The sequence below is a fragment of the Solanum stenotomum genome, chromosome 10 (assembly GCF_019186545.1).
Source record: "Solanum stenotomum isolate F172 chromosome 10, ASM1918654v1, whole genome shotgun sequence".
In the NCBI taxonomy this organism is placed as follows: Eukaryota; Viridiplantae; Streptophyta; class Magnoliopsida; order Solanales; family Solanaceae; genus Solanum; species Solanum stenotomum.
This window is the reverse complement of record NC_064291.1, coordinates 8,484,744-8,511,025: the sequence shown is the minus strand read 5'-3', so window position 1 is coordinate 8,511,025 and position 26,282 is coordinate 8,484,744. Positions and strand designations below refer to the sequence as shown.

The window sequence follows — 26,282 nt, the reverse complement described above, 5'->3', positions numbered from 1 at the left end:
TTATGGGAGGAAGTTAAACCCAAATTCAAGATGAAAGTGGGGAATGGGAACAAGATCAAATTCTGGAAGGATGAATGGCATGAGAAAGGTAACCTGGAAACTCTTTTCCCTGATATTTACAATCTGGCAATGTTCCAACAAAGAAATATTGCAGAACTATGGACACCACAAGGGTGGAATTTCATCTTCAGGAGAGAACCAAATGACTGGGAAGTGATGAGGTTGGCAGAATTCCTCAACATGGTTGGACACTTTACTGGACTTAAGGCATATGAGGATATGATTTGGTGGAAAGGCAACAATAGAGGAGAGTTCAAAGTGCATTCAGCTTACAGGCTGATGGATCAATCAAGCCAGCAGAGTCCCATCTGGCCTTGGAAACAAATATGGAAGTGTAGAATCCCACACAAAGTCTCATGCTTTAATTGGCTGCGAGCTAAGGAAGCTGCCCTGACTCAGGATAATGTAATGAAAAGGGGGATAACCTTATGCTCTAGGTGTTTCCTATGTGGGGAAACCTTAGAAACTGTAAACCATCTATTTCTACACTGCAAATACACTCGGCAGCTTTGGAAGATTTTCTTGAGCCTTAAAGGCATATCCTGGACTATGCCTAGGAGAGTTACTGAGGCCTTGTACAGCTGGGAGGAGGCAGGTGCCCTTGCAAAAGACAGAACTAGATGGAGAATTATCCCTGCTTCAATATGGTGGGCAATCCGGAAAGAAAGGAATTCCAGATGTTTTGAAGGCATAGAAAATAGTGTGCAGGATGTTAAACTAAACTGCATTTTGTTATGTTTTTGGTGTAATCAATTATACTCAAATGACACTGCCTCTATAGTTGATGTTTTAGACTCAATATAGAAATAGAGTAGGAGTGTCTAGAGTGCATTTGTATATAAGGTTTGAGTACAACCCATGTACTTTTGTGATATAATACATCGTTACCATTTTCAAAAAATAAACTGTGCCACTGTCTCTTTATAAGAGCTCATACACGATTATGAGTTCACAGGGCAGATCTTCCCCAGATACAAATTTGGAAGCAATTAGCCTTAGAATCTTGAATACACACTGAAGCACACATTTATCGAGGCGAAATGCTCAACATGTTTTGAACTTCATTTAGGGCTTAAGCGCGCTTAAAGCGAGCCTTTGACAACACTGTTCTGTGTAAACTTATTTCGACCAAGTCCACGAAGTGCAAGTTGTCGAAAGTGATTTTGCCTAAAAAATGGAAAAGAAGGTGCCAGCAACGATACTGAAGGTGGCAGCCTAACGAGAACAATAAAAAGAAAGTGGACACCTCACGGAAATACAAAACGCACTCTTTGCAAGCAACAAATGCATCAAGTGTCATACCCGTGCTTATAGTAAAGGAGTATGTGCAATGTGTGGAAATGAAGTTCTTGACACCAAGTTATACAAACAGAACAATGTATGATGAGGACATGGTGACGACCTAACTTCTCTGTTACCTCAGCACTCTTATCCTAGAGACTAGAGACTAGAGACTAATTCCTACTTTGTGAATGTGATCAGACGCGATGAGAGGCAGTTAATTCTATATACATGATTCTGTAAAATACTTAAAGAGCTGCACCCAGTGAGTTTCCGTAAATTGGTGGTCTTTTGAAACATTTTTAAAAAAAGTTCTCAGGGAAAATTATCTTGGTGGTTTTATTAAGCGGCGACATCTTGTCCTCTTTCAATGTTCTATGACCTCATTTATTTATTAGCATCTTTTGGTGAGAAAATGCTGTTCTTTTATAGGTGGTCAGCAGAATTTGGTGCACTTAGGTACGGATCTCCAGAGCTGCATGAGATGCTGGCAGATTATATGTATTCTCAATCTCCTGAAGTGGTATGTTCTCCAAGCTTGATGCTCTTTTATGCTTATTAAAAGAAACATGAAATGCCTGTTATGTTACTTACATGGTTCTATCTTCATTTCTAGAAAGAAAGATTAGGTTCTAACATGACTAAGACGATTCACAAAATTAAGAACTGGCAATAAAATGAATGATTATCTTGTTTTAGAGTCCAACTGTTGCTAATGACCGCCTTTTTCACCCTGCTCATACGTAACATACTGTATGGAACTATAACTTGAAAGAGGCTAAAGCATAAGATTGTATTTATCCGTTAGTCTAGGTTTCCACTTACTTGACCTGCTTGTAGTAGCTGTTAAATATTTTCATATTATGACTGTAGTGTCTTTGCCAGCAGCGGTCTTAATGTTTCCTCACAGTACTTTGCTATCTGAAATTGAAAGGAAGTAGTGGCCGACAGTTAACGAAATTGGATTCCAAGGCCAATCATTGGAAATGTGGTGGACCTCCTTACATTCTTCTTACTTTGCAGGATATGGTTAAAGTATCTTTTCATTTTGTTAGAGGAAGGAATCTCAAGAAATTTGCATCGACTATCATCAATTTTATGGGAAAGGTAAGCACTGATTCCTGTGATTCTTTCGCTATCTAGATATCACGAGCAAATATATTAGGTTCAAAAGCTGGATCTCCAGTTTCCTGTGGAAATATAGTTTTTCTTCCATTTTAGCATTTTGTTGCTTTTGCTAGGCAGCAATTTCATGAAGTTTTTTGTGGGCAATTGACTTGATTTGAAATATAATGTAATTCATAACATTTAACCTGCAGTGCTATCCAGGAGAGGATGATTTGGCTATTGCCCGGGCAATTTTGATGTAAGCAGAGTTGTAATATGAATAAGTGCCTTGCATTCAATTACTGTTCTGCTCAGTATATCCCATTTGTGCTGGTTCATATTAGGAACATTGTATTTGGATAAATTATTTTACACTTTACAGTTACTCCAAGGTCTGTAAATATTTGCAATTTTCTAAGCATTTGCACTATTGTAGCTATGCATATTATTGCCTCTTTCATTGTAATGTTCGATCTTTGTGCATATTTGTCAACCAGATTAATCACTTTCGGTTTGTTCCAGTAGATGGAACACCAATGGCTACCAGAATGCTAGGAACATGGTGGCGAGGCATCTTAGAAAATACATTTGGACACAAATTTATTTAAAATTGAAACATTCTTTCTATGCATATACCTAACAAATTTTAATATGAGTGTAAAATGCCCCGCTGAGAACCATAAACTAGAATATGTTTCTCTAGCTGTTTAAATTCTCTATTTGACTGATGTTCCAGTCAAGAGTCTTTTTTACGCTTTTTTTAGTTTTTAGCTTGTAGGTCGAGCATATAGTTTCATTTTGTCATTCTGCTTTGGCAGGTACTTGTCTCTGGGAAATCTAAGAGATGCAAACAAGCTCATGGATGAGGTGGAAATGGAAATGCAGCTGAAGCATTTTGACTTTCCTCAGTCAGAATTAATGCAGTTTGTCAATTACCTTTCGCTGACGTAAGTCTCAGTATGTTTTTTGAATACTTTACTTTTTATTTTGATGTGTTAAAAAGCATTTATTTTTAAATTTTTTATATGCTGTTGCCTCTTTCTCATTTTGAATCACTCCAACTGTCTATCATTAGTAAGTTCACAAATTTTACAAACATTCCTTCTGTACCCTCCCCTCTGTCTGTCAGATCTTGCAAATTGGTGCTTCTGCACTGGCATTGAGGCCTTGTGATCGTCCTCATGTCTTTTACTTCATTAAAGTCAAATGAATTGATGGCAATTTGTAATTCAGGTTGCAGAGAGATGCTTTACCTCTCTTTAATATGTTGAGACAGAACTACAAGTCTAGCATAGATAGAGATCCTCTATTTAATGAGGTAAGCTCTTTGAAAATGCGAGTAATGTGCCTTCTTTCAATATTTATGATGAATGATTCTCTTTGTAGTTTTGTTCTGTTGTTTAATGACTCCATTCTCCATCCAGTTAGACTGATGATTTTCCTCGTAATTCACATCTTTTACTGTTCTGTGGTTTAGTTGCTAGATGAAGTTGCAAAGAAGTTCTATGGCGTACAACGTAAAAGTCCTCTTCAAGGCATGTTTGGTGATATCTTCAAGGTAATATAATATTGTCAAGGTTTAGCAATTTAAGAATTTACTGACAAAACACAAAAGCATTGTGCTCTTTAATTGTAGAACATTACCCACCCTCTAGGGGCACTTGCAAATTATAAAAACATATATGAATGAACTCTCTGAAGTTGTAGAGAAAAATGAAACAACTCTATTTTCAGTAATAAGGCATGTTTTACTAGCTAGTATGAACATCAAAATCTATCTTCATGCCAGAACCACTTATCCTTTGATGAATCAGACTTCCCCGTTCAATACAAGGATTGTTCTCTTTTATCTACCTTGTATCTTTGATGTAAGCAAAACATTTGGGCTCGAGTAGATGACTGACTAGACTTTTGGAGGCTGAAGTGTGCTTGTTACATATATATCGAATTAGGTCTCAACGAGCGAATCGGTGTTTTACCACCAACCACAAGTTTGATGTTCGATGCAGTATTCATACGGGAAATTATGGTCAGAGAGTTCTTTATCAACCACCATCTACTTCAAATATCCCTTCAGAAATCTTTTTCAAATACAAAAAATTCAGTATTTGAAGTGGACAGGACTCCTTTGTCCAGAATAAGAAGTGGTGGGTCGATTTTCATAATTATATACACACATAAAACTTGTCTAACCACTAGCTAGACAACCTAGTGTGTTTCTTTCTCACTTCCTGAATTAGGTTCCGTTCTTGCTGACCCAGAATCTAAAATCCAAGTAGTTAGTGAAGAAACAGGAAGCCTTGTTAACCACTCAATCTTGTTTGGCCTATTTGTTGTTGGTTATCACATTACTCTAGTTCTTACCTTTCCAGCTGATGCTCACTCAAACAAGCCTTATCGAGTTAGTTTCTGTAGGTTAAAATGTACTTGCCACTAGTTAGGTAGAAAAACAAATTGTCTTGCAACATTCCATAAATTCAAGGTAGTTATTTGTATACTGTGAGAACATAAATTCCCCCCAACCAAACCTAGCATTTTCTTTTCTTTTAACCAGTTCTTGGCGTTTGTTTTCAAAGCTCTCTCTCCCTCTTGTGTTTTGTTATTGCGTAATAACTTATCGGGTTTTGCAGATGATGGGAGGCGAATAGAATGGGAAAGAAATTATTTCAACATAATCTCACATCTATATAGTGTGTCCTGATAGACTAGTTGGTTCATTCAACACCAATCCAAGTAGTCCATGAAAGATCCCTTGCAGTTAAATGGATGTGCTTGCCATAATTATTTATGTTTGATATGGTTTTATGAACATATGCTGCAGAATGGGGTCATGAATTCTAATTGATTGCTCAAGGTTCCCTATTCTTGTTGCCAATATGTCTTGCATTCTATTTTGAAATCAAAATATCCTCTTCTTTTGCCTATGCGTGTTCTTTTAGTTTTGAACAAATTTTTGTCCCCATGAGGGTTCGGTCTTAAATTTTTTCTCCGCTTGATAAAGTTTTTAAAAAATGACCTTAACTTAGAAAAATTCGGTGAGAAGAGTTTATTCTGCCCCGGTCTGGTCCGGTTTTGCGGACTTTGTTAATTATTTTTTAAAAATTAAATTAAACTAGCCGTTGCCAGGCGTTGGGTAACAGCTATTGTGAACATTACTATTAATTTTCAAAGTCAATATCAATCTTCTATTCTCAAGCGTTTGTAGTAAGAATCCTTATGAAATATATTATTCATCTCTGAATTCTTTCTATTTATCAACCATCTTACAATAATAACTTGGAAAATGTAAGTGTCAAAAACTCATGTTAACAAATAAAAAACTAATTAAAAAGTTTTGTATTGATTTAAACAAGTTGTTCACATTTAACATTTTTTTTTCTACAAGTTCACATTTAACATTTGTCTAATAAAAAAAAGATTACTAAAGATTAATTATTTTAGTATTAATATTTTAACTTTTTATTATCACGCAAAGCGTAAATTGGAGCTGTCAATATGGGCTAGCCCATCCCATCCGGGCTAACCCATACATGCTTTGACATTTTACGGGCCAGGCCAAGCTAGCCCATTTTTGGTGTGGGCCAGAAAACGGTCAGCCCAACCCACAAGTATGTGGGCTATAGGCTTGCCGGGCCAGCTCACTTTTTTAAAAGTTATATATTTTTTTATAATTATTAAATTAAATTATAAATTATAATTTAAAAATCTTATCATAAATATCGACAAAACAATATTACATGGTGTTAATGTTACTACTTGTTAATAAAATCCACAAATAAAATTATTTTTATAATATTTAAGTTTTTTTTTAGGTATAAGTATAAATATCTAAATAGAAATATTAACCTAACTGTTTTGCAATGATCACAATAATACACAAAAAATATGATAATATTCCAACCATAAAAAAGTAAAAAATAAACTCCTTAAAAAATCATGAAACTTATGGCGTATCTAACACTTCATGAAACCTACGGCATATCTAACACTTCATGATCATCTTCATCAAGCAAATCTGAATCAACTTGTGTGAAGGTTGTCTTAACATCTTCATTTTCATCTGCAATTTATATGTGGTTTCAATTAGTTAAATATTAAAAAATAACTAAATTGAGAATTATAATATTTAAATGTACACAAAAATATATTACCAGTTTGAGAAAAACCATGTAACCAGTTTCGAGTAGCAACAAGTGTTTGGACATTTTCATGGTGGATGCAATTTTTATACTTAGTGATTTCCTAAAAAACTTTATATAGATTTTGAGTTTGGATCTTTTTAATTTTAAATTTTAATATTATATTAGATTTTTTAATTAATTTTTATTGGCCCATGGGCTGGCCCTACCTATATTTCTCAAGCCCCACAAATCAGCAGGCTTATTCAGGTCGGACTGAAAAGCCTTTCTTTTAAATGGGCTCCAAAATTTTTAGCTCAGCCCTATTAAATCTCGGATTAGGCCAGACCGGCCCAACAGGCCTAGCCCATATTGACGACTCTAGCGTAAATGAATACACTAGTTATAATAAATACCTCTTAATTTCTCATTTAAATTTGGCCAAATCCATAATTGGCCCCCTTAAAAGAGTTGATACGGCTATTCATTTGACACAACATTTGCCTATTGAGCTATAATGACTTGTTTATTTAAATCCATAAATACATGCTTCTTGCCATGATAATTAGATATTTGTTAACTGAATATGTCATAATGCGCTCACGTAAATAAAATTACAATCTAAGTTAATTTTAAAATATTCACACATCGCGCGTACGAATACTATACTAATAAAAGACTATAGTATGTGAATTTCACACACTAAAGCGCCAAGATTAACGAATGGAGAGCGTTTAGTCACTTTATTAAAAATTAACAAAAATCTCGATAGGGATAAGTTCAAATTAAGGGGTGGGTCTTACCTTTATTTAATATCAATGACAATGAGGTAACAAATCTTTATTAGTTAAGAAACATGACAAAAATAGGAGACATAAAGAACCAGGCATTCTATGATCATTACAGAGTTTGTAATATACTTTATGATGATATTATAAATAAGGATGTTTAAGTAATGCAAAAATATAACAATCAAGAAAAAGGGTAAGTTATCAACCTCAAATTTTCTTTTATAAATGTATAAATATATTATCCTCGTCTTTCTTCTTTTTTTCAAGTAAAAGAAAGAATGACTTATTCACAAACTTCGTGTGGGAAAAATAATTTCTTGAATAGAAAATATTATGTAAACACTTGCTCGAACGAGTTATTCAAAATGTCACACAACCATTTATTTGTTGTACTCCAAACAAACCTCAAAAAATCACTTCCCCCATTTCAATTTGTTTATTTGAGTTCTACTAAGGAGAAAGTTTAAGATAGTAGGTAACTCCTGAATCTTGTTATCGTTAACACCAAAGAAATGTGTAATGTACTATGATACCCTTTAATTTTATGGTTATAAACATGCCTGAGATTTTGAAATTGAAGAGTTATCAAAGAAGAAAAAAATATATTTTCAAAAAGATTAAAAAGGAAATAAACAAATTGAAATAGAGGAAGTTGTAGCTTATTCATGGTTGAAGTTTTTCCTCTTGCCATTGAAAGTGGATAAGAAACTCAAAATTTTTACTTACCATGCTCTCTTTAAACCAAAGGAAAAGATTGTAACATTCTCCCACCTTTTCCCTCTTTTGCAGCCCATGCTATAAGATATTTTTCAAGATGTAACTATGAAGATAGATAGAATAAGTTACAAAAAGCTGCATAAACCTCAGGATATCATTATGATATATTTGCATCCTTTAGAGATGGGCTGACCACCACACCTGTTGAAGCTCGCATACAATGCGTTCCTAGTGCAGCAACGGATGCACCATCTGTTTTTAGACGTGGTTGTACTAGCTCCCAAATCTTTTTCTTTGCTACCTGCATACAGTTAAAGAACGACGTCAGCCCAAAACCAAATGGAATACCTCCTTCCTCATCCAACAAAAAAGTAACTATACAAGGGGTATTAGAACAGCACTCACTCTCTTTAACGAACCCTGCTTCATTCTGTGCAATATACTGTAAAGCTTATAATAACAAGTGCTATTAACATAACCTATCAGACACGTTACATTGATCTTTCCGGACAGCATTACCCTATTGCTAACAACTGAATGAGGTGCACATTCTGAATGCTTCTCCAAGAAATCAACAGATATCCATCTCAGTAGTAAACATTATTCCATCCAATTTTGGATTCAACAAATGACAGGTCTTTATAATTCTTCAATGAACAGAAGGGGTTCCGCCCCAAAAATTCAAGAGGTAACAAGTTAGTATAAGAAGTCAGTATTCAAGAGGTTACTGTGGTTTCTTGAAATCTGTCTTACAGATGTTTTTTTATCCACAGTTCCTAAATCTTTTTTTTTTTTTTTTTTGTCGTTCTTAAAAGAGGATGTAGGAACTATGGATAAGCATCTGTAAGACAGATTGCAAGAACATGCATGATAGACCGCATTTCATAATTTTGCAAATAGAGTTTTGCGAAGGAGGATTCTAGTCATAGATGGAATAACATGAGTAGAGATCCTTCAATTTCATCATCCTACTATGTGACGATTAATCACTGCTTCTCATTTCTGATGTTCCCTTAACACCCAATAAGTTGTCACACATTGCTCAGAGAACATAAACAACACAATGCATGACTAAGGTGTCTATTAAATGTGGATCTCTTTAGAGATATGGATAGTTAATACATAATAGTACGTTAAAACTCCCCAGCATCCGTTGGGTAGACCAAACTAATGAATCAAGACATGTATTATTCATACACATTCATCACTTAACCATGGTTATATGGTTTAAGTGAAAATGATATCTACTCTCACTTTGAATTTTTCCAGCTAAGGTTGAATTATGGTGTAAACACCAGGTGGGTAAGTATTTAATACCTAATCTTCTTTTGCTTCCAACACTATGTTTGGATGGTTCTTACGTATTGTATTGTTTTAGTAAATATAGCGTTTAGGATAAACTGTATCATTTTTTGTCGTTACATAATGATCACACATCAACAATTTAAAGGATAAAGTTTAAATAGGGCTACTAAATAGTAAGTAAAGACAAAATGAGAAAAAATATATAAGGTAACAACGCGATCACACTAGATCGGTCGTTACTCAAAATGAGAATTTTCGTCATTACCTGAGGACCAATTTAACGATACGATAAAATTTAAGCAACAATTAAAACAAACATTGTATTTAAATTAACAACACAATATAATACAACAGGTAAGAACCATACAAACAAGCTCTAAGCAATTTACATATTCCATGTTATTACAAATTTCAGAAGGCAAATGGACGGATAGAGTTCGGTATAACTTGATAAAAGGCTTTTAACTTCTGTGTAGTAACTACTCAAAAATCAGCTTTACACATTTTTGTACTGTCTTTATTTCTTCAATATATATATATATTGCTTCTCAAAAATAGAGAATTTCATACAAAATGGTCTAGTTCAAGTAAAAAGAAAATTAAGTTTCTGCTCGAGAAATCTATTACTCCTAAACATAGAAGGTATATGGCAGGGATGGTCAATAAACCTAATACTTCTTTTTTGACTTCCCAAAATTCAAAAAATTATTAAATATCTAGAGTTAACAAAAAGTAGGAGAAACAAGGAGTGTAATTTTTTTTGAGAAAAAAAATCAAGGATACAGTAGTATAAGTCTGGCAGCGGAACCAGGAGGTGCCGGTACCGGTACCATTCCATTACCGGTTCAGTACTGTTTCGGCAGGCTCCGGTTTGGTCCGGCTCTTAGGGGAACCGGGAGGGGTAACGGGATGGAAACCGGGTATTACGGTTTGGTTCCAGTCCGACTGCAATTATTTTTTTAATTAAAGAAAATATAGTTGTTGGGTAACGGGTATTGGGCCCCACCCAATGGCTATTTTAGTCCCCACAAAACACCCCCTACCCCCAAACTTTGTTTAACACCCCAAAGTAGGGCTGGCAGCGGAACCGGTAACAGAACTACCGGACTGGCACCAACCAAAACCGGTGTCCACCAGGCGAAAAAAGGCCGGAACCGAGACTGGACCGCTATTGGTAGTTTCGAAATTTATACGTTGTATTGTTCCCGGACTGGTACAGTACCAGGATCGGACCAATAAACCGGGATAACGGCTCTTATTTTAAAAAAAAATTAATTAATTATTAAAATTAAAAAATTAGGAAATATTTCTTTTAAAAGAAATAAATTATGAAATATTGCTTTTTAAAATTCAATTTTTAAACTTTACATCATAAAGTTTGAAACTTTAAATTTCAAACTTTAATTTTTAAATTATATCTTAAGTTTTCAACTTTGTCATTTGAAAATTGAATATATAATTAAAAAAAGACTTTGTATTAAAATTGAAGACAATAATAAAAAAATTATGGCGATTACCTACAGTTTTATTAATAAAAATTAAATAGTACAATTTGAGTTACAAAATATTAATAGAGAACCTAATCTACACAGCCACCTACTGGGAAGGGTTCTGTTTGAATTAGACCTCGAATTATCAAACTAATAGTTAATGGTACCAAGTCAGTCTTGTCTTTAATCATTTAACATGATTTGGGATTGGTTGATCGGCTAGTTCCTCTAATACATCAATGTCGTTGTCACTAAAATCTTGCAGCATTTCATCAATATCATTTTCAAATTGGGTAGGTAAAGTTGGACGCCCATAACTCTTTCTCTGGCCATTAATCCAATCTCTAAATGATACCGATATCTCCAAGCTATATGCTGCTAATGAATATCTATGCTCTTCAATTTGAAATCTTGTTGCACTAAAGCGCCTTCCAAAGCTACTGAAGATGCTTGAATAGCTAACACATCCCGAGCCACCGGTTGAAGTTTTTGAAATCCCTTGTCGTGATTGCTCCACCAATCTAGAAGATCAGGTAAACCTTGTGAATCCTTAATAGTTTTCGTACACTGAATATATGCATCAAAATCATTTTTATCCTCATGAGAAAGTTCAAAATAACTTTATAGCATATCATCAATATTATCTTCATTATATCTACACCTAGAAGTTTAAGGTTTTTCATTACGTACTACATTTTTTCTATGAGAATTATACAAGTCATACAATTTTCTAGTTTCAATTTTTATACTATCTTTAACTGTTGTCAAGCTAGATGCTTCAAAATCTTGAATATCTAAATTTAAATATTTATTTTCAACCATTCGTGATGCACCTACATCTTTGTAAGTTGAGTTTAAAAAACAAGCAATTAAATAAATTTGAGAAATAGAAAAAAAATATTTTTAAAATTTTTCAATCATCTTCTTAACGGAATCTTCAAATCTTGGTTTATTTTTCAATTTATAAAATTTACTAGAAATAGCACAAATATTTTGATAAAACAGAGCAAATAGTTGGATAATAAAGTCGAGAAATTTGTTTGTAGCTAAATAAAAAACTTTTAAAAATTCCATAAGTTCTTTTACGTCATTCCAATCATTTTCATCAAGTCTATAGTCCATATTTGAATTATGAGCATTTCAAACCATTTGTAAACATTTTCTATATTCACAAGCGACTTGAAGCATTTCAAATAAAAATTTTTATCTAGTACACACTGATTTTGAAACTTTTCTAGGGGGAAGATTAAATTCACGACAACGATTTTCAAATTCTCTACGTCTAGACTTTACTTGACATTTAAAAATAAAATGACATGCGGTTTCACATTTTATGCAACCATTATTATACATTGTTATATCATCTCTAACAATCAAATTATATGTGTGCAACACACCTAACATGAAAATTATCAATATAAATAGGGCAAATAGTCTGTTTTAGTATTTCAACAACGGATGTATTATTAGAAGCATTATCTAGGGTAACACTAATTATTTTATCATAAATTTCATAGTTTTGTAAAACATCTACAATAGTTTGAGCTATGTAAGTACCAGTTTAAACATTTCACAAAATTTATAACCTAAAATTCTTTTTTGCATAATCCAATTTTCATCGAAATAATCATTAACACTACGACCCATATTAGAAGTAATAGTCAATTTACAAGTATTATAATAAAATAAATAACGAAGATATTGACCTTGATAATCAAAAATAGCTTTTTTAATTGTGTTTCTTGTAAAACCTTTAAAATGTGGATTATACACAATTTGAATATAATAAATAAAACCGAAATTTTCAACAAAACTAAAAGGCAAGCCAATAACAACAATCATTTTAGTTAATTTTTCAAGATATTTTTCTCTACTATATGAGCGTTGTGTACTAGGGCCAGAGACATTAAAAGAGTTTAATTGAGTTTGGACCATATTAGAGCCCCCTATTCCTACAGATGCATTAGGAAGGGTGGTACCATTCTTTTTAGCTTCGACTACAGTTTTAGCATGCAAAAATTCTTTTTTACAACATTTTATTAAATGATTACTCAAATGTCTTGTCCCACAGTTTTATGATTCATTCTATGTTTACATTTACTACAAATAGCTTGTGTTTTATCTTCACGAAGAGTCATAAATTGCCACACAACTGATTTTTTAGCACGTTCTACCTTGGGCCTAGCCTGACTAGGATGTATGGGGGAATGAGAGCAGGACTGGGAGTGGGACTATTAGCCGTAACTAACTTTGTTTCATCATCATCATAAAAAGTATTAATATCATCATTAACATTATCATGTTCTACTTCTTTTCATCAAAATTACCAAACCTTGCTTGTAAAGATTTATGATAATTATCTAATTCAATATTACTATCAATATTAAAAACAGTTTTATCGACATGCGTAAAATCTTCCATATTTATTCTTAGTTGTGCTACTTGTCTAGTTTTAGATTTAGAAGAACTACAAGTTTTTTTTGTTTTTCTCGGCATTTCCGGTAATATACATTAGTGACGCACCAATAAAAGTTCTTTTACCTTTGCCAACATTTTTTTTACCAGAATACAATTAAAATATGAAAAGTGAGTAAATTATATATAATACGAAAATTAAATGCAAACAAATAAATAACTAAATAAGTAAGGACTAAAAAGATGAAAATTGGAATAAATGTACCAAAAGTCTACTTAAAAAAGTAAACGTGTATGACGTAAAGCCAAAAATTGATTGCTCCAAAAACCAAACTAGTAATCCACCAAATCTTTCAAACTAATATAATTTCTAATTTAATAGAGATTAGAGACTTGAGAGTAGAGGGAATAGAAAATAAAGAATATTTGTGAGTAAAAATAATGAAAGTTTGGGAGTTTTTATAGTTAAAAAATAGGACAAAAATGTAATTTTTAAAACTTTGGAGTATTAAACAAAGTTTGGGGGTAGAGGGGCATTTTTTAAAGGCTGAAATAACCGTTGGTTGGGACCCAATACCCGTTACCCAACAACTTGCAACGACTATATTTGCTTTAATTAAAAAAATTGCAGTTGGACCAGTTCGGACCGGAACCGGCATTAACCGGATCGGAACTAAATGGTAATACCCGATTTCCGTCCCGGTTCCCCTCCCGGTTCCCCTAAGAGCTGGACCAAACCGGAGCATGTCGAAACAGTACCGAACCGGTAACGGATCGGGACAGAACTGCATTGGCACCTCCCGATTTCGCTGCCAAACTTGCCCCCAAGTTTTAAAAATTACATTTTTATCCTATTTTTTAACTATAAAAACTCCCAAACTTTCATTATTTTTACTCACAAATGTTCTTCATCTTTTATTCTCTCAACTCTCAAGTCTCTAATCTCTATTAAATTACAAATTATATTAGTTTGAAACATTTGGTGTATTAGTAGTTTAGTCTTTGGAGCAACCTTCAAATTACAAGCTTCAAGATTCAACTTTCAAATATCAATTTTTGATTTTCGATCATACACGTCTACTTTTTTAAGTGGACGTTTGGTACATTCGTTCCAACTTTCATCTTTTAGTCTTTACTTATTTAGTTATTTATTTGTTTGCATTTAATTTTCGTATTATATATAATTTACTCACTTTTCATATTTTAATATGGATTTCAGTAAAAAAATGTTGGCAAAGGTAAAAGAACTTTTATTGGTGCGGTCACTAATGTATTTATCGAAAATTCTGAGAAAAATAAAAAAAATCAATAGTTCTTCTAAATCTAAAACTAGACAACTAGCACAACTAAGAATAAATACGGAAGATTTTACGCATGTCAATGAAATTGTTTTTAATATTGATATTAATATTGAATTAGATCATTATCATGAATCTTTACGAGCAAGATTTGGTAATTTTGTTGAATTAGAAAAAGTAGAACNTCCGCTGCCAGACTTGCCCCAAAGTTTTAAAAATTACATTTTTATCCTATTTTTTAACTATAAAAACCTCCCAAACTTTCAATATTTTTACTCACAAATATTCTTCATCTTCTATTCTCTCAACTCTAAAGTCTCTAATCTCTATAAAATTACAAATTATATTAGTTTGAAAGATTTGGTGTATTAGTAGTTTAGTCTTTGGAGCAACCTTCAAATTACAAGCTTCAAGATTCAACTTTCAAATATCAATTTTTGATTTTCGATCATACACGTCTACTTTTTTAAGTGGACGTTTGGTACATTCGTTTCAACTTTCATCTTTTAGTTTTTACTTATTTAGTTATTTATTTGTTTGCATTTAATTTCCGTATTATATATAATTTACTCACTTTTCATATTTTAATATGGATTTCAGTAAAAAAATGTTGGCAAAGGTAAAAGAACTTTTATTGGTGCGGTCACTAATGTATTTATCGGAAATTCTGAGAAAAATAAAAAAAATCAGTAGTTCTTCTAAATCTAAAACTAGACAACTAGCACAACTAAGAATAAATACGGAAGATTTTACGCATGTCAATGAAATTGTTTTTAATATTGATATTAATATTGAATTAGATCATTATCATGAATCTTTACGAGCAAGATTTGGTAATTTTGTTGAATTAGAAGAAGTAGAACAAGATAATGTTAATGATGATATTAATACTTTTGATGATGATGATGAAATAGAGTCAGTTACGGCTACTAGTCTCATTCCCAATCCTGCTCCCGCTTCCATTCGATGTCCTGCTCCCATTCCCTCCATACATCCTAGTCAGGTTAGGCCCAAGGTAGAACGTGCTAAAAAATCAGTTGTGTGGCAATTTATGACTTAGAGTGAAGATAAAACACAAGTTATTTGTAGTAAATATAAACATAGAATGAATAATAAAATTGTGGGAAAATAGGGTAGGACTTGACATTTGAGTAATCATTTAATGGCATGTTGTAAAAATGAATTTTTGCTTGTTAAACCTGTAGCCGAAGCTAAAAAGAATGGTACCACCCTTCCTAATGCATCTGTAGGAGTAGGGGGCTCTAATATGGTCCAAATGCAATTAAACTCTTCTAATGTTTCTTGCCCCAGTACACAACGCTCATATAGTAGAGAAAAAGATCTTGAAGATTAACTAAAATGATTGTTGTTATTGGCTTGCCTTTTAGTTTTGCTGAAAATCCCGATTTTATTCATTATATTCAAATTGTGTATAATCCACATTTTAAAGGTTTTACAAGAAACACAATTAAAAAGGCTATTTTTGATTATCAAGGTCAACATTTTCAATATCTTCGTTGTTTATTTTATTATAATACTTGTAAATCGACTATTATTTCTGATATGGGTCGTAGTGTTAATGGTAATGATTATTTCACGATTACTGCCCATTGGATCGATGAAAATTGAATTATGCAAAAAAGAACTTTAGGTTATAAATTTTGTGAAATGCATAAAATCGGTAGTTACATTGCTCAAACTATTGTAGATGATTTACAAACTATGAAATTTGTGATAAAGTAATTAGTGTCATCCTAGATAATGTTTCTAATAATACATCTGTTGTTGAAAGAAATACTAAAACCGACTTTTTGCCCTGTTTATATTGATGATTTTCATATTAGGTGTGTTGCACACATATATAATATGATTGTTATAGATGGTATAACAATGTATAATAATTGTTGCATAAAATGTGAAACTGCATGTCATTTTATTTTTAAATGTCAAGTAAAGTCTAGACATAGAGAATTTGAAAATCGTTGTCGTGAATTTAATCTTCCCCCTAGAAAAATCCAAAATCAGTGTGTACTGGATGAAAATTTTCATTTAAAATGTTTCAAGTCGCTTATGTATATAGAAAATCTTTTACAAATGATTTGGAATGCTCATAATTCAAATATGGACTATAGACTTGATAAAAATGATTGGAATGACGTAAAAGAACTTAAAGAATTTTTAAAAGTTTTTTATTGAGCTACAAAACAAATTTTTGGACTTTATTATCCAACTATTTGCTTTGTTTTACCAAATATTTGTAATATTTATAGTAAATTTTATAAATTCAAAAATAAACCAAGATTTGAAGATTCTGTTAAGAAGATGATTGAAAAAAAATTTAAATATTTTTTTTCTATTCCTCAAATTTATTTAACTGCTTGTTTTTTAAACCCAACTTACAAAGATGTAGGTGCATCACAAATGGTTGAAAAAATATATTTAAATTTAGATATTCAAGATTTTGAAGCACCTAGCTTGACAATAGTTAAAGATAGTATATAAATTAAAACTAGAATATGACTTGTATAATTCTCATAGAAAAAATGTAGTATGTAATGAAGAACCTGAAACTTCTAGGTGTAGATATAATGAATATAATATTGATGATATGCTATAAAGTTATCTTGAACTTTCTCATAGAGGATAAAAATGATTTTGATGCATATATTAATCAGTGTACGGAAACTATTAAGGATACACAAGGTTTACCTGATCTTCTAGATTAGTGGAGCAATCACGGCACGGGATTTCCAAAACTTCAACCGGTGACTCGGGATGTGTTAGCGATTCAAGCATCTTCAGTAGCTTCGGAAGGCGTTTTTAGTGCAGCAAGATTTCAAATTGGAGAGCATAGATATTTATTAGCGGCAGGCAACTTGGAGATATCAGTATTATTTAAAGATTGGATTAATAGCGAGAGAAGGAGTTATGGGCGTCCAACTTTACCTACCCAATTTGAAAATGATATTGATAAAATATTGCAAGATTTTAGTGACGACGACATTGATGCATTGGAGGAACTAGCCGATCAACCAATTCCAGATCATGTTACTAGATCATGTTACTAGAGAAATGTTAAATGACTTAAGACAAGACTGGCTTGGTACCATGAACTATTAGAATGATAATTCGAGGTCTAATTCAGACAGAACTCTTCCTAGAAGGTGGTTGTATAGATTAGGTCCTCTACTAATATTTTGTAACTAAAATTGTATTATTTAATTTTTATTAATAAAACTATAGGCTATTCGCCTTAATTTTTTTTTTATTATCGTCTTCAATTTTAATACAAAGTCCTTTTATTTATTATATTTTCAATTTTCAAATGACAAAGTTGAAACTTAAGTTATAATTTGAAATTTAAATAAAAATTAAAAATTAAAGTTTGAAATTTAAACTTTTAAAGTTTAAAATATAAACTTTTAAAGTTTGAAAAAAAAACTTTTACAGTTTGAAATTTAAATTTTAAAGTTTAAAATATAAACTTTTAAAGTTTGAAATTTAAACTTTTAAATTTTTAAAGATTGAAATTTAAAGTTTAAACTTTTATAGTTTGAACTTTAAACTTTTAACCTTTTAAAGATTGAAACTTAAACTTTAAACTTTTAAAGATTGAAATTTAAACTTTTAGAGTTTCAAACTTTATGATGTAAAGTTTAAAAATTGAATTTTAAAAAGCAATATTTTGTAATTTATTTCTTTTAAATTAGACTTTTAAAAGAAATATTTTCTAATTTTTCTAATTTTAATAATTAATTAATTTTTTTTAAAAAAAGTGTCATTATCCCGGTTAACCGGTCCGGTCCCGGCACTGTACCAGTCCGGGACGGTACAACGTATAAATTCCGGAACTACCGGTACCGATCCAGTCCCGGTTCCGGCCTTTTTCCGCCTGGTGGACACCGGTTCCGGATGGTGCCAGTCNGGATAAAAATGATTTTGATGCATATATTAATCAGTGTACGAAAACTATTAAGGATACACAAGGTTTACCTGATCTTCTAGATTAGTGGAGCAATCGCAGCAAGGGATTTCCATTACTTCAACCGGTGGCTCGGGATGTGTTAGCGATTCAAGCATCTTCAGTAGCTTCGGAAGGCGTTTTTAGTGCAACAAGATTTCAAATTGGAGAGCATAGATATTCATTAGCAGCAGACAACTTGAAGATATCAGTATTATTTAAAGATTGGATTAATAGCGAGAGAAGGAGTAATGGGCGTCCAGCTTTACCTACCCAATTTGAAAATGATATTGATGAAATGTTGCAAGATTTTAGTGACGACGACATTGATGCATTGGAGGAACTAGCCGATCAGCCAATTCCAGATCATGTTACTAAATCATGTTACTAGAGAAATGTTAAATGACTTAAGACAAGATTGACTTGGTACCATGAACTATTAGAATCATAATTCGAGGTCTAATTCAAACAGAACTCTTCCTAGAAGGTGGCTGTGTAGATTAGGTCATCTACTAATATTTTGTAACTAAAATTGTATTCTTTAATTTTTATTAATAAAACTATAGGCTATTCGCCTTAATTTCTTTTTTATTATCGTCTTCAATTTTAATACAAAGTCTTTTTATTTATTATATTTTCAATTTTCAAATGACAAAGTTGAAACTTAAGTTATAATTTGAAATTTAAATAAAAATTAAAAATTAAAGTTTGAAATTTAAACTTTTAAAGTTTAAAATATAAACTTTTAAAGTTTGAAAAAAAAACTTTTACAGTTTGAAATTTAAATTTTAAAGTTTAAAATATAAACTTTTAAAGTTTGAAATTTAAACTTTTAAATTTTTAAAGATTGAAATTTAAAGTTTAAACTTTTATAGTTTGAACTTTAAACTTTTAACCTTTTAAAGATTGAAACTTAAACTTTAAACTTTTAAAGATTGAAATTTAAACTTTTAGAGTTTCAAACTTTATGATGTAAAGTTTAAAAATTGAATTTTAAAAAGCAATATTTTGTAATTTATTTCTTTTAAATTAGACTTTTAAAAGAAATATTTTCTAATTTTTCTAATTTTAATAATTAATTAATTTTTTTTAAAAAAAGTGTCATTATCCCGGTTAACCGGTCCGGTCCCGGCACTGTACCAGTCCGGGACGGTACAACGTATAAATTCCGGAACTACCGGTACCGATCCAGTCCCGGTTCCGGCCTTTTTCCGCCTGGTGGACACCGGTTCCGGATGGTGCCAGTCCGGTAGTTCCATTACCGGTTCCGTTGTCAGCCCTACAGTAGTACGAGCCTATAGAACAGATCCTATTCAAGTAAGGTCGTAAAAGAAAAGTGCACATTAGTTTAACACAAAGATAAAACACCATTTGGCTATAATCCTATCCCGATGGTCCAAAAACTGAAACANNCTCACTATAGCATAAACTAGTTGCTTCAAGTAAAAGAAAGAACATCACACAGAAGCCTCTTGGCTTTTTAGGCTAGTGCACCGCCTCTTACCTGGTTGGGTGTTGCCACATCAGGTAGATTATCCTTTTCATCAGCAGAACCAAACCATATCCTTTCCCCAGGTACTGCACCTTCAGGTGGTTCTAGAAGTTCCACATTCTCATGAGATGCATCAGACGCTGCCATCAGCATTCCATTTGATTTGACACCACGCATATTCCTTGGCTTTAAATTTGCAAGAACAATCACACTTCTTTCCTGCATTTTGCAGCATGCATCAAATGCTTTCTTCAAATTATTAACTGTAGAAGTCTTTAACATGTCACTATTTGTGGACTTTAGAAGCTTAAGCACATAAGAGACGCATTCACCATAATGTAAGCACAATAAACAAGTTCTGTTGCATCTTAAGATATGCCAAAAACTATCATATTATTAATTACAGAAAAAGAAACAAATGAATCAAACAATCATAAATGAGTTGTCCCGAGAAAAACTACTCCCTCTAATTCCATATTAAGTGAATTTGTGAGGTAATGCACACCCATTAAGAAAAACATTCAAAGAAGATTTAAACCATATTTTCCACTATTCTCCTTTGTGAAATCATAAATATAACTTTGTAAGTAATGCAATGTATCTCCTAGATATGTAATATAAAACTTGGAAGGGAAGGGCCAATATGGGGAAAAGATTGAAACATTTATCCTGAACTTTGAACAATTCAATTTTTGAACAATGAAAAAAGTCCCAAAAATTCACTTAATATAGAATAGAGGGAGTAATATATAAAGTTCTATTAGTTTAACTAGAAATGTGCTCCAATAATACTTGAAGCAAGAGGATTTTTTTAAAACCTAACCACTGGAATTTACGAAGATTCAAACTCCAATCCTAGAAACTTGAAATCATAGCTATTTTAAAGGTTGTTGGATGTCAACTACTACTACTACTACTACTACAACATACCTAGTATAATTCCACAAAGTGGGGTCTGGGGAAGGTAGAGTGTTGTTTCCGATAGACTCTTGACTCAAGGGAATAGTCCAAAGCAGTCAAAACAAAGAAGTAATAGAAGTACAAAAAATAACATATAGTAATGAGACAATAACTACAACAAAATAATATGATAGTCGAAGCACAAGACAACAAATAATAACATAAATCAAAGGACCAGAAACTATCGGGGGAATAATACAACTAGTATGGACGATAACAAGACAGTGCACCACTACCTACTAACCTCCTACCCTAATTCATGTCCTCCACAACCTCTTATCTAAGGTCATGTCCTCGGCAAGCTGGAACTGCGCCATATTTGGTCTAATCACCTCTCCCAATACTTCTTTGGTCTACCTCTACCTATCCTGAAACCATCTATAACCAGCCTCTCACACCTCCACACTGGAGCATCTTGACATCTCTTTTTTACATACCTGAATAATCTCAGTCTCGCGTCCTGCATTAGAGTTATGTTTGGACATGAAACAAAGTTGAAGTTTTTTGAGCAAAAATTTGAAAAACTCCTAGAAACTATTTTCAAATCTCAAATTCAATAAGGTATACCTTCTATATGAATTTTCCTTTTTCTAAAAGTATTCGGTATTGTTGTCTCCTTGAGCAATAGACATTTAGACTTCTGACTCCAAGAAACCTCTTCAAATTTCGCCAGCTGCTGCAGCTCAAGTTTGAGATTCTTTCATTTTGCAATTTTATATGGTACTAGAGGTCTGGTTGCACCAGTTCGTTAAATCAGCATTAACTCTCCCAAGGCTCTGCTCCTTTGTGTGTCAACTTTTTTTTTTTTTTTGAGAATGGTAACTTTTTCTTCTATTTATCCACAGGTAAGCTACATCAAAGTAGCCCCTCTTCCAAAAGTATTACAAACTAGACTGACTCCATCTGTGCTTTTTGTCACAAATAGTCTAAAACATCAAAAAGTTCTTCTGCCTGTACTAAGACTTTCTGTTTACACCAAAAATAATGAAGAGTTATACAATTCATCTTGAAATTCTGCACATTGTTCTTCTTGCCCTCAAAACATCTTTGATTCCTTTCTTTCCACACTGTCCACCATATACAAGCTGGGACAATCCTCCATCTCTCCTCCTTAATTGTAGTATTGCCAATATTGATCCAACAATTTAGGAGTTGTGCTATGTTTCTTGGTTTCACCCAAGTGATCTNACTCACATTCCAGTTGGTGGATTTCTTTATGCATATTATGGCCCGAATTAGGATGACCTATTCCTTGGACCCTCGCAATTTCAACAAAAACCCATCACAAATCCCGTCTTATCTGAACTAGGCTCACTTGATCACTAAAAAGTCATCCATCTAATTTGACCTAAGTTGCTCGGACACAGGTCGGGGTGTCCGATACAGGTGCGGATCTAGAGGTCGGATCCTTCATGATCTAATTTTCAAGATTCGGGGATATGGATACGGGTGCGGGGATTCGCCTAAAAATAATTAAAATATTTAAAACTAGAGTTATAAAACCCAAATTATGAGATATTATGTGGAAAACTTGAGGAGAATCCTTGAAGGAGATTAAAGGAAAAGGAGTGACATAGAAATTTCTATATAAAAGGTATTCTATTCCCTTCAATTTCACCTTAGCTTTTGTATTGATTATAGGAATCATTAAAATTGTCTAGACTTTCCCCATAGATTTTGGTCAAAGTATCCAAAATCCGTTGACCAAATCGGACATGGATCCCACACCCATGTCGTGTCGACACGGGTGCGGCACCAAAAGTGAAGAGTCCGAGCAACTTAGAATTTGACAATCTTCTTATTCGTCACTACTTATATGGCTTTAAGCCAAAGACCCTCCAAGAAAGGTACCAATGGGGAAAGATCAATAGAACCTGGCTGAGTCCAATCTGGGATATAAGCGCCCTTTTTTAACCAATTCTGAAAGGATTCACTCATGCCGGAAGGAGCATCCTCACTTAGTGATCGATTCGCTTCATGCAAATCCGAAGAAGTTACAAGGGACAAGTCATACGCATGAAATTTTCTACGTGGGATTTTGGTTGGAGTTTCTAGAAGTATCTAGTAACCTTTTTCTACTTAGTTCTACACCATTGCTTCTCACCCTTCATTTCAAACTCAAGGTAAAGCCTTGATCGATATGAGAAAGATTAGATCAAGAACCTAACATGTACAAGGGGTTTGGGATTGAATAGCCTTACTCAACAAACACCTTCCTTATTAACTAATAAGGTTGCTTGTTTCCACTCATTGAAGATTTTTAGCTACAAAAGATCAACAATCCCATCATAGAATTTTGACTTATGTTTTTCATTCAATCCAACCTGATCTCCCTAAGCTAAGGGCTCTCAAAATTTTGTTGAAAGAGTCGGTCTAACGAGGCTTCTTTCACTAGTTGAATTTCCACGAATAGAACAACTCAGTCCATCTTAGAATGAATATACTTCTAGTCATTGATCTAATCCAGATCTTTGACAACAGAGAGATTTCTGAATTGCGAGGTACCATTACGAGCTCAATATATACGAGTATGTTTTTGAAAAAATAACTCGAACTTCATGTCACTCACTTGCTTTAACTACTCATACTATGAATTTGGGAGCATCAACTCCATTCCCGTGGGCTTTGAGGAGCACGAGAAATAGTTGGAATTTTATGAAAACGATAATTTTATTTTTTATTTGAAATTGGTAAATTGTAATATTTTGTTCTTTTAGTTTTGTAAGCCTTCCACTTCTCTCTTAGCTTTGCATCCTGTAAATCCTTTGTCTATTCGGCTCTTCCTTTTAATAGGTAAAATCAAAATGTGACATTTAACGATGAAATGCTAGGAACTTTTCAAAATAGAATCACAAAACCTAAGAAATCGAGACAAGAATAAAGTTTCAGTTCTGATTACAATAAAGTGTTCAATCTTGTAGATTGGATTAGCTTTTTCCTAAATAAAGGAAAGGAAACATTGGTAGGTCCATAGGTCACTTGAATTGAGAATGACATTGAAGAGATAATAGTCAGATGCAACCTAAAAGGAGACATCTAAAGAGTAGTGTCGTCTAAGTGGATATTCAAGTGGTTGAGACATAAGAGTAGCAACATGAAGCTTTTAGGTACGAATGCCAGCTAAAACACCCAGGGGCAATTTCGTTCACACACTTGTTATTCGAGTACCATACTACAAGAACTTTTATGCCGGAAGCAATCATGTAACGAATGTGATACGATGAAGAATAACATAAGGATTGTCATACAATGGATAATAGTAAAAGGGATAGCTATGCACGGATCACCTGCTTTAAAGGCATTTTTTTCTTTAAAATTATTCTTATCCAGGTATTGTTAATTACCATATTCTTCTCCTACATTCTATCTCATATATAATACATGAATTCTCACAGAAGTATGCCAAGTTTAACATCGAAAATAGACAACAAGATTAGCAAAAACAACAACAACATACCCAGTGAAATCTCTCAAGTGGGGTCTGGGAAGGTAGATCATACACAAACCTTACCACTACCTCGTGACAACAAGATTAGCATATATGCATTATCAGGATATGTAAAGAAAAAAACAAGCAGTACAAATCCACATTAGAAATTAGTGTATACTAGAAAGCAGCAGCAGCAATACCTGAAGATGATCAAGAGGTACATACTTAACCAACCCACTACAAATGATTCTTGGTTCAGCCTCACCAACATCAACCTCTTCAACATAAAGTGAATCAGCCTCCTCATGTCTCCACGCTCTAATTATCCTCCCAACCCTAATATCCAAACTATTCGCCGCATCCTTAATCTTCCTCATCTTACTCTCCTCATCCTCCTCAACTACTTCACCAGACGAATCCTTCTCTTCTACACTCACATTTGATTGTGCCGTACAGTAAAAATTAAAGTATAACTTCGTAATCTGACTACCCCAATCACCAATTCTATGACCATTGACACCAGTACTGAAAAGGGTATTGTTCTTTTTCTGGTGCTGAAGTGAGAATGTTGAGGAACAATAGTGCACCCTTGAGCGTGAAGCAATAACAGTAGATGATGAAACTACTGCAGGAATTGAATTTGTTCGGCAAGAAAATAACAGAGTTCCACTTCCCTTTAACCAATTAGCTGCCCCAATTCCCATTACAGCCATTGCTGGTTAATTGCTCTTCGAGCGCTACGAAGAAGTGAAGAAGACGGGAGTGTTAATTGGGCTTAGGATAAAAACTAGAGAAAATATTCATATTAGTCACTTAAGTTTTGGATATTACACAAATTCAAACTACAGTAATTTAATATAGCTGGACCATAAAATATTATTATTTTATAGAGGTATTATTTAATCGATAAATTAATATTTATTAATTTAAAGAGTGTTTTGAGATTCAATCTTGTGATGCTAGGATAATAAGATATTTCAAGATGTATTATCGCAACAACTTTTATCGTAGGATATTAGAAGGCTTATGAAGTGAGACAAACTAATCCATGAAAGATTAATGTTTTGGATGTTATTACAATGTTCAGCAAGAGAAAATAACAAATTGTTTTTGAAACTGCAATAAAATTTGTTTGAAGGATGAAATCTCAGAGAATTTGAATGAACACTTGTGAAAAACATCATTCATGAACTTGGGGTCATGATTAATGATCTCGATTATCGAAATAAAATGGACGTCAATAACCTATTGGATTACCATAGGAAAATTATACATGTTCAGCGATTTGGAACTTAGAAAAAATTGTGGATCTCATAAAAAAATAATGTTAATGATGAAGTTGAAGATGATACAATACCTTTGAAACCAGTTACATGTAAGAGAACACTTATCAAATCTAGAACTCTTTACACTTTTATGGTACAATTCGAAAAGACAACATCAAAATATTTGGATGCAAAAAGAAAAGTTAAAGATGAACTTCAACTAGATTTAAAGTTTAACAAAAAAATAAATCACAATAGAATCACATTTCACTAAATTATAGTAGATATATTTGTACTTTTAAAGAAATATTAATTTATAATTTTAATGGGATCAAATATTTATATAGGGGTCTTCTAAAAATATATTATCTTATTATCTTATCGAAATAAGTGATTTTTTCCACTGGCCCAAGTCGGGACCGGAAGAAAATATTATCTTAGAGAAATTATTAATTTATCGAGTATTAATTTAGTGAGATTTTGCGGTACTCTATTTTATAAAGTGGAGCACTGGTAGTCCTCTTACCATACAAAAGATTTAGAGTCTGTTTTAAATTGCGGCTAAAACCTGCTTATTTTTGGAATTATTTTT

The 26,282-nt window shown here is 32.8% G+C and overlaps 2 protein-coding genes across 2 annotated transcripts in view; one reads left to right on the top strand and one right to left on the bottom strand.

Annotated features, from left to right (window-relative positions):
• Positions 1 to 5,372, top strand: part of LOC125878202 (protein GET4-like) — a 16,076-nt gene extending 10,704 nt beyond the window's left edge. Inside the window, exons 6-12 of the mRNA XM_049559400.1 lie at positions 1,774 to 1,864; positions 2,365 to 2,448; positions 2,661 to 2,707; positions 3,267 to 3,395; positions 3,682 to 3,766; positions 3,926 to 4,006; positions 5,079 to 5,372. Coding sequence (XP_049415357.1) covers positions 1,774 to 1,864; positions 2,365 to 2,448; positions 2,661 to 2,707; positions 3,267 to 3,395; positions 3,682 to 3,766; positions 3,926 to 4,006; positions 5,079 to 5,096 — 535 coding nt within the window. The 3' untranslated portion in view covers positions 5,097 to 5,372. The remainder of the gene's footprint in view (positions 1 to 1,773; positions 1,865 to 2,364; positions 2,449 to 2,660; positions 2,708 to 3,266; positions 3,396 to 3,681; positions 3,767 to 3,925; positions 4,007 to 5,078) is intronic.
• Positions 5,373 to 8,022: 2,650 nt separating this feature from the next.
• Positions 8,023 to 25,188, bottom strand: LOC125878205 (uncharacterized). Its single transcript, XM_049559406.1, has 3 exons — positions 24,626 to 25,188; positions 20,048 to 20,254; positions 8,023 to 8,375 (listed from the first exon to the last, which is right to left on the bottom strand). Exons 1-3 carry the CDS (start codon positions 25,136 to 25,138, stop codon positions 8,232 to 8,234), a joined length of 864 nt encoding a protein of 287 aa, XP_049415363.1. The 5' UTR covers positions 25,139 to 25,188; the 3' UTR covers positions 8,023 to 8,231.
• Positions 25,189 to 26,282: the final 1,094 nt, after the last annotated feature.

Coding starts and splice junctions, on each gene's coding strand:
- LOC125878205 (XM_049559406.1), bottom strand. CDS start 25,138: ATGGCTGTAATGGGAATTGGGGCAGCTAATTGGTTAAAGGGAAGTGGA. Junction 20,255..24,625: donor TACCTCTTGATCATCTTCAG/GTATTGCTGCTG, acceptor TGCAAAATGCAG/GAAAGAAGTGTGATTGTTCT. Junction 8,376..20,047: donor ATGTGGCAACACCCAACCAG/GTAAGAGGCGGT, acceptor AACTGTATGCAG/GTAGCAAAGAAAAAGATTTG.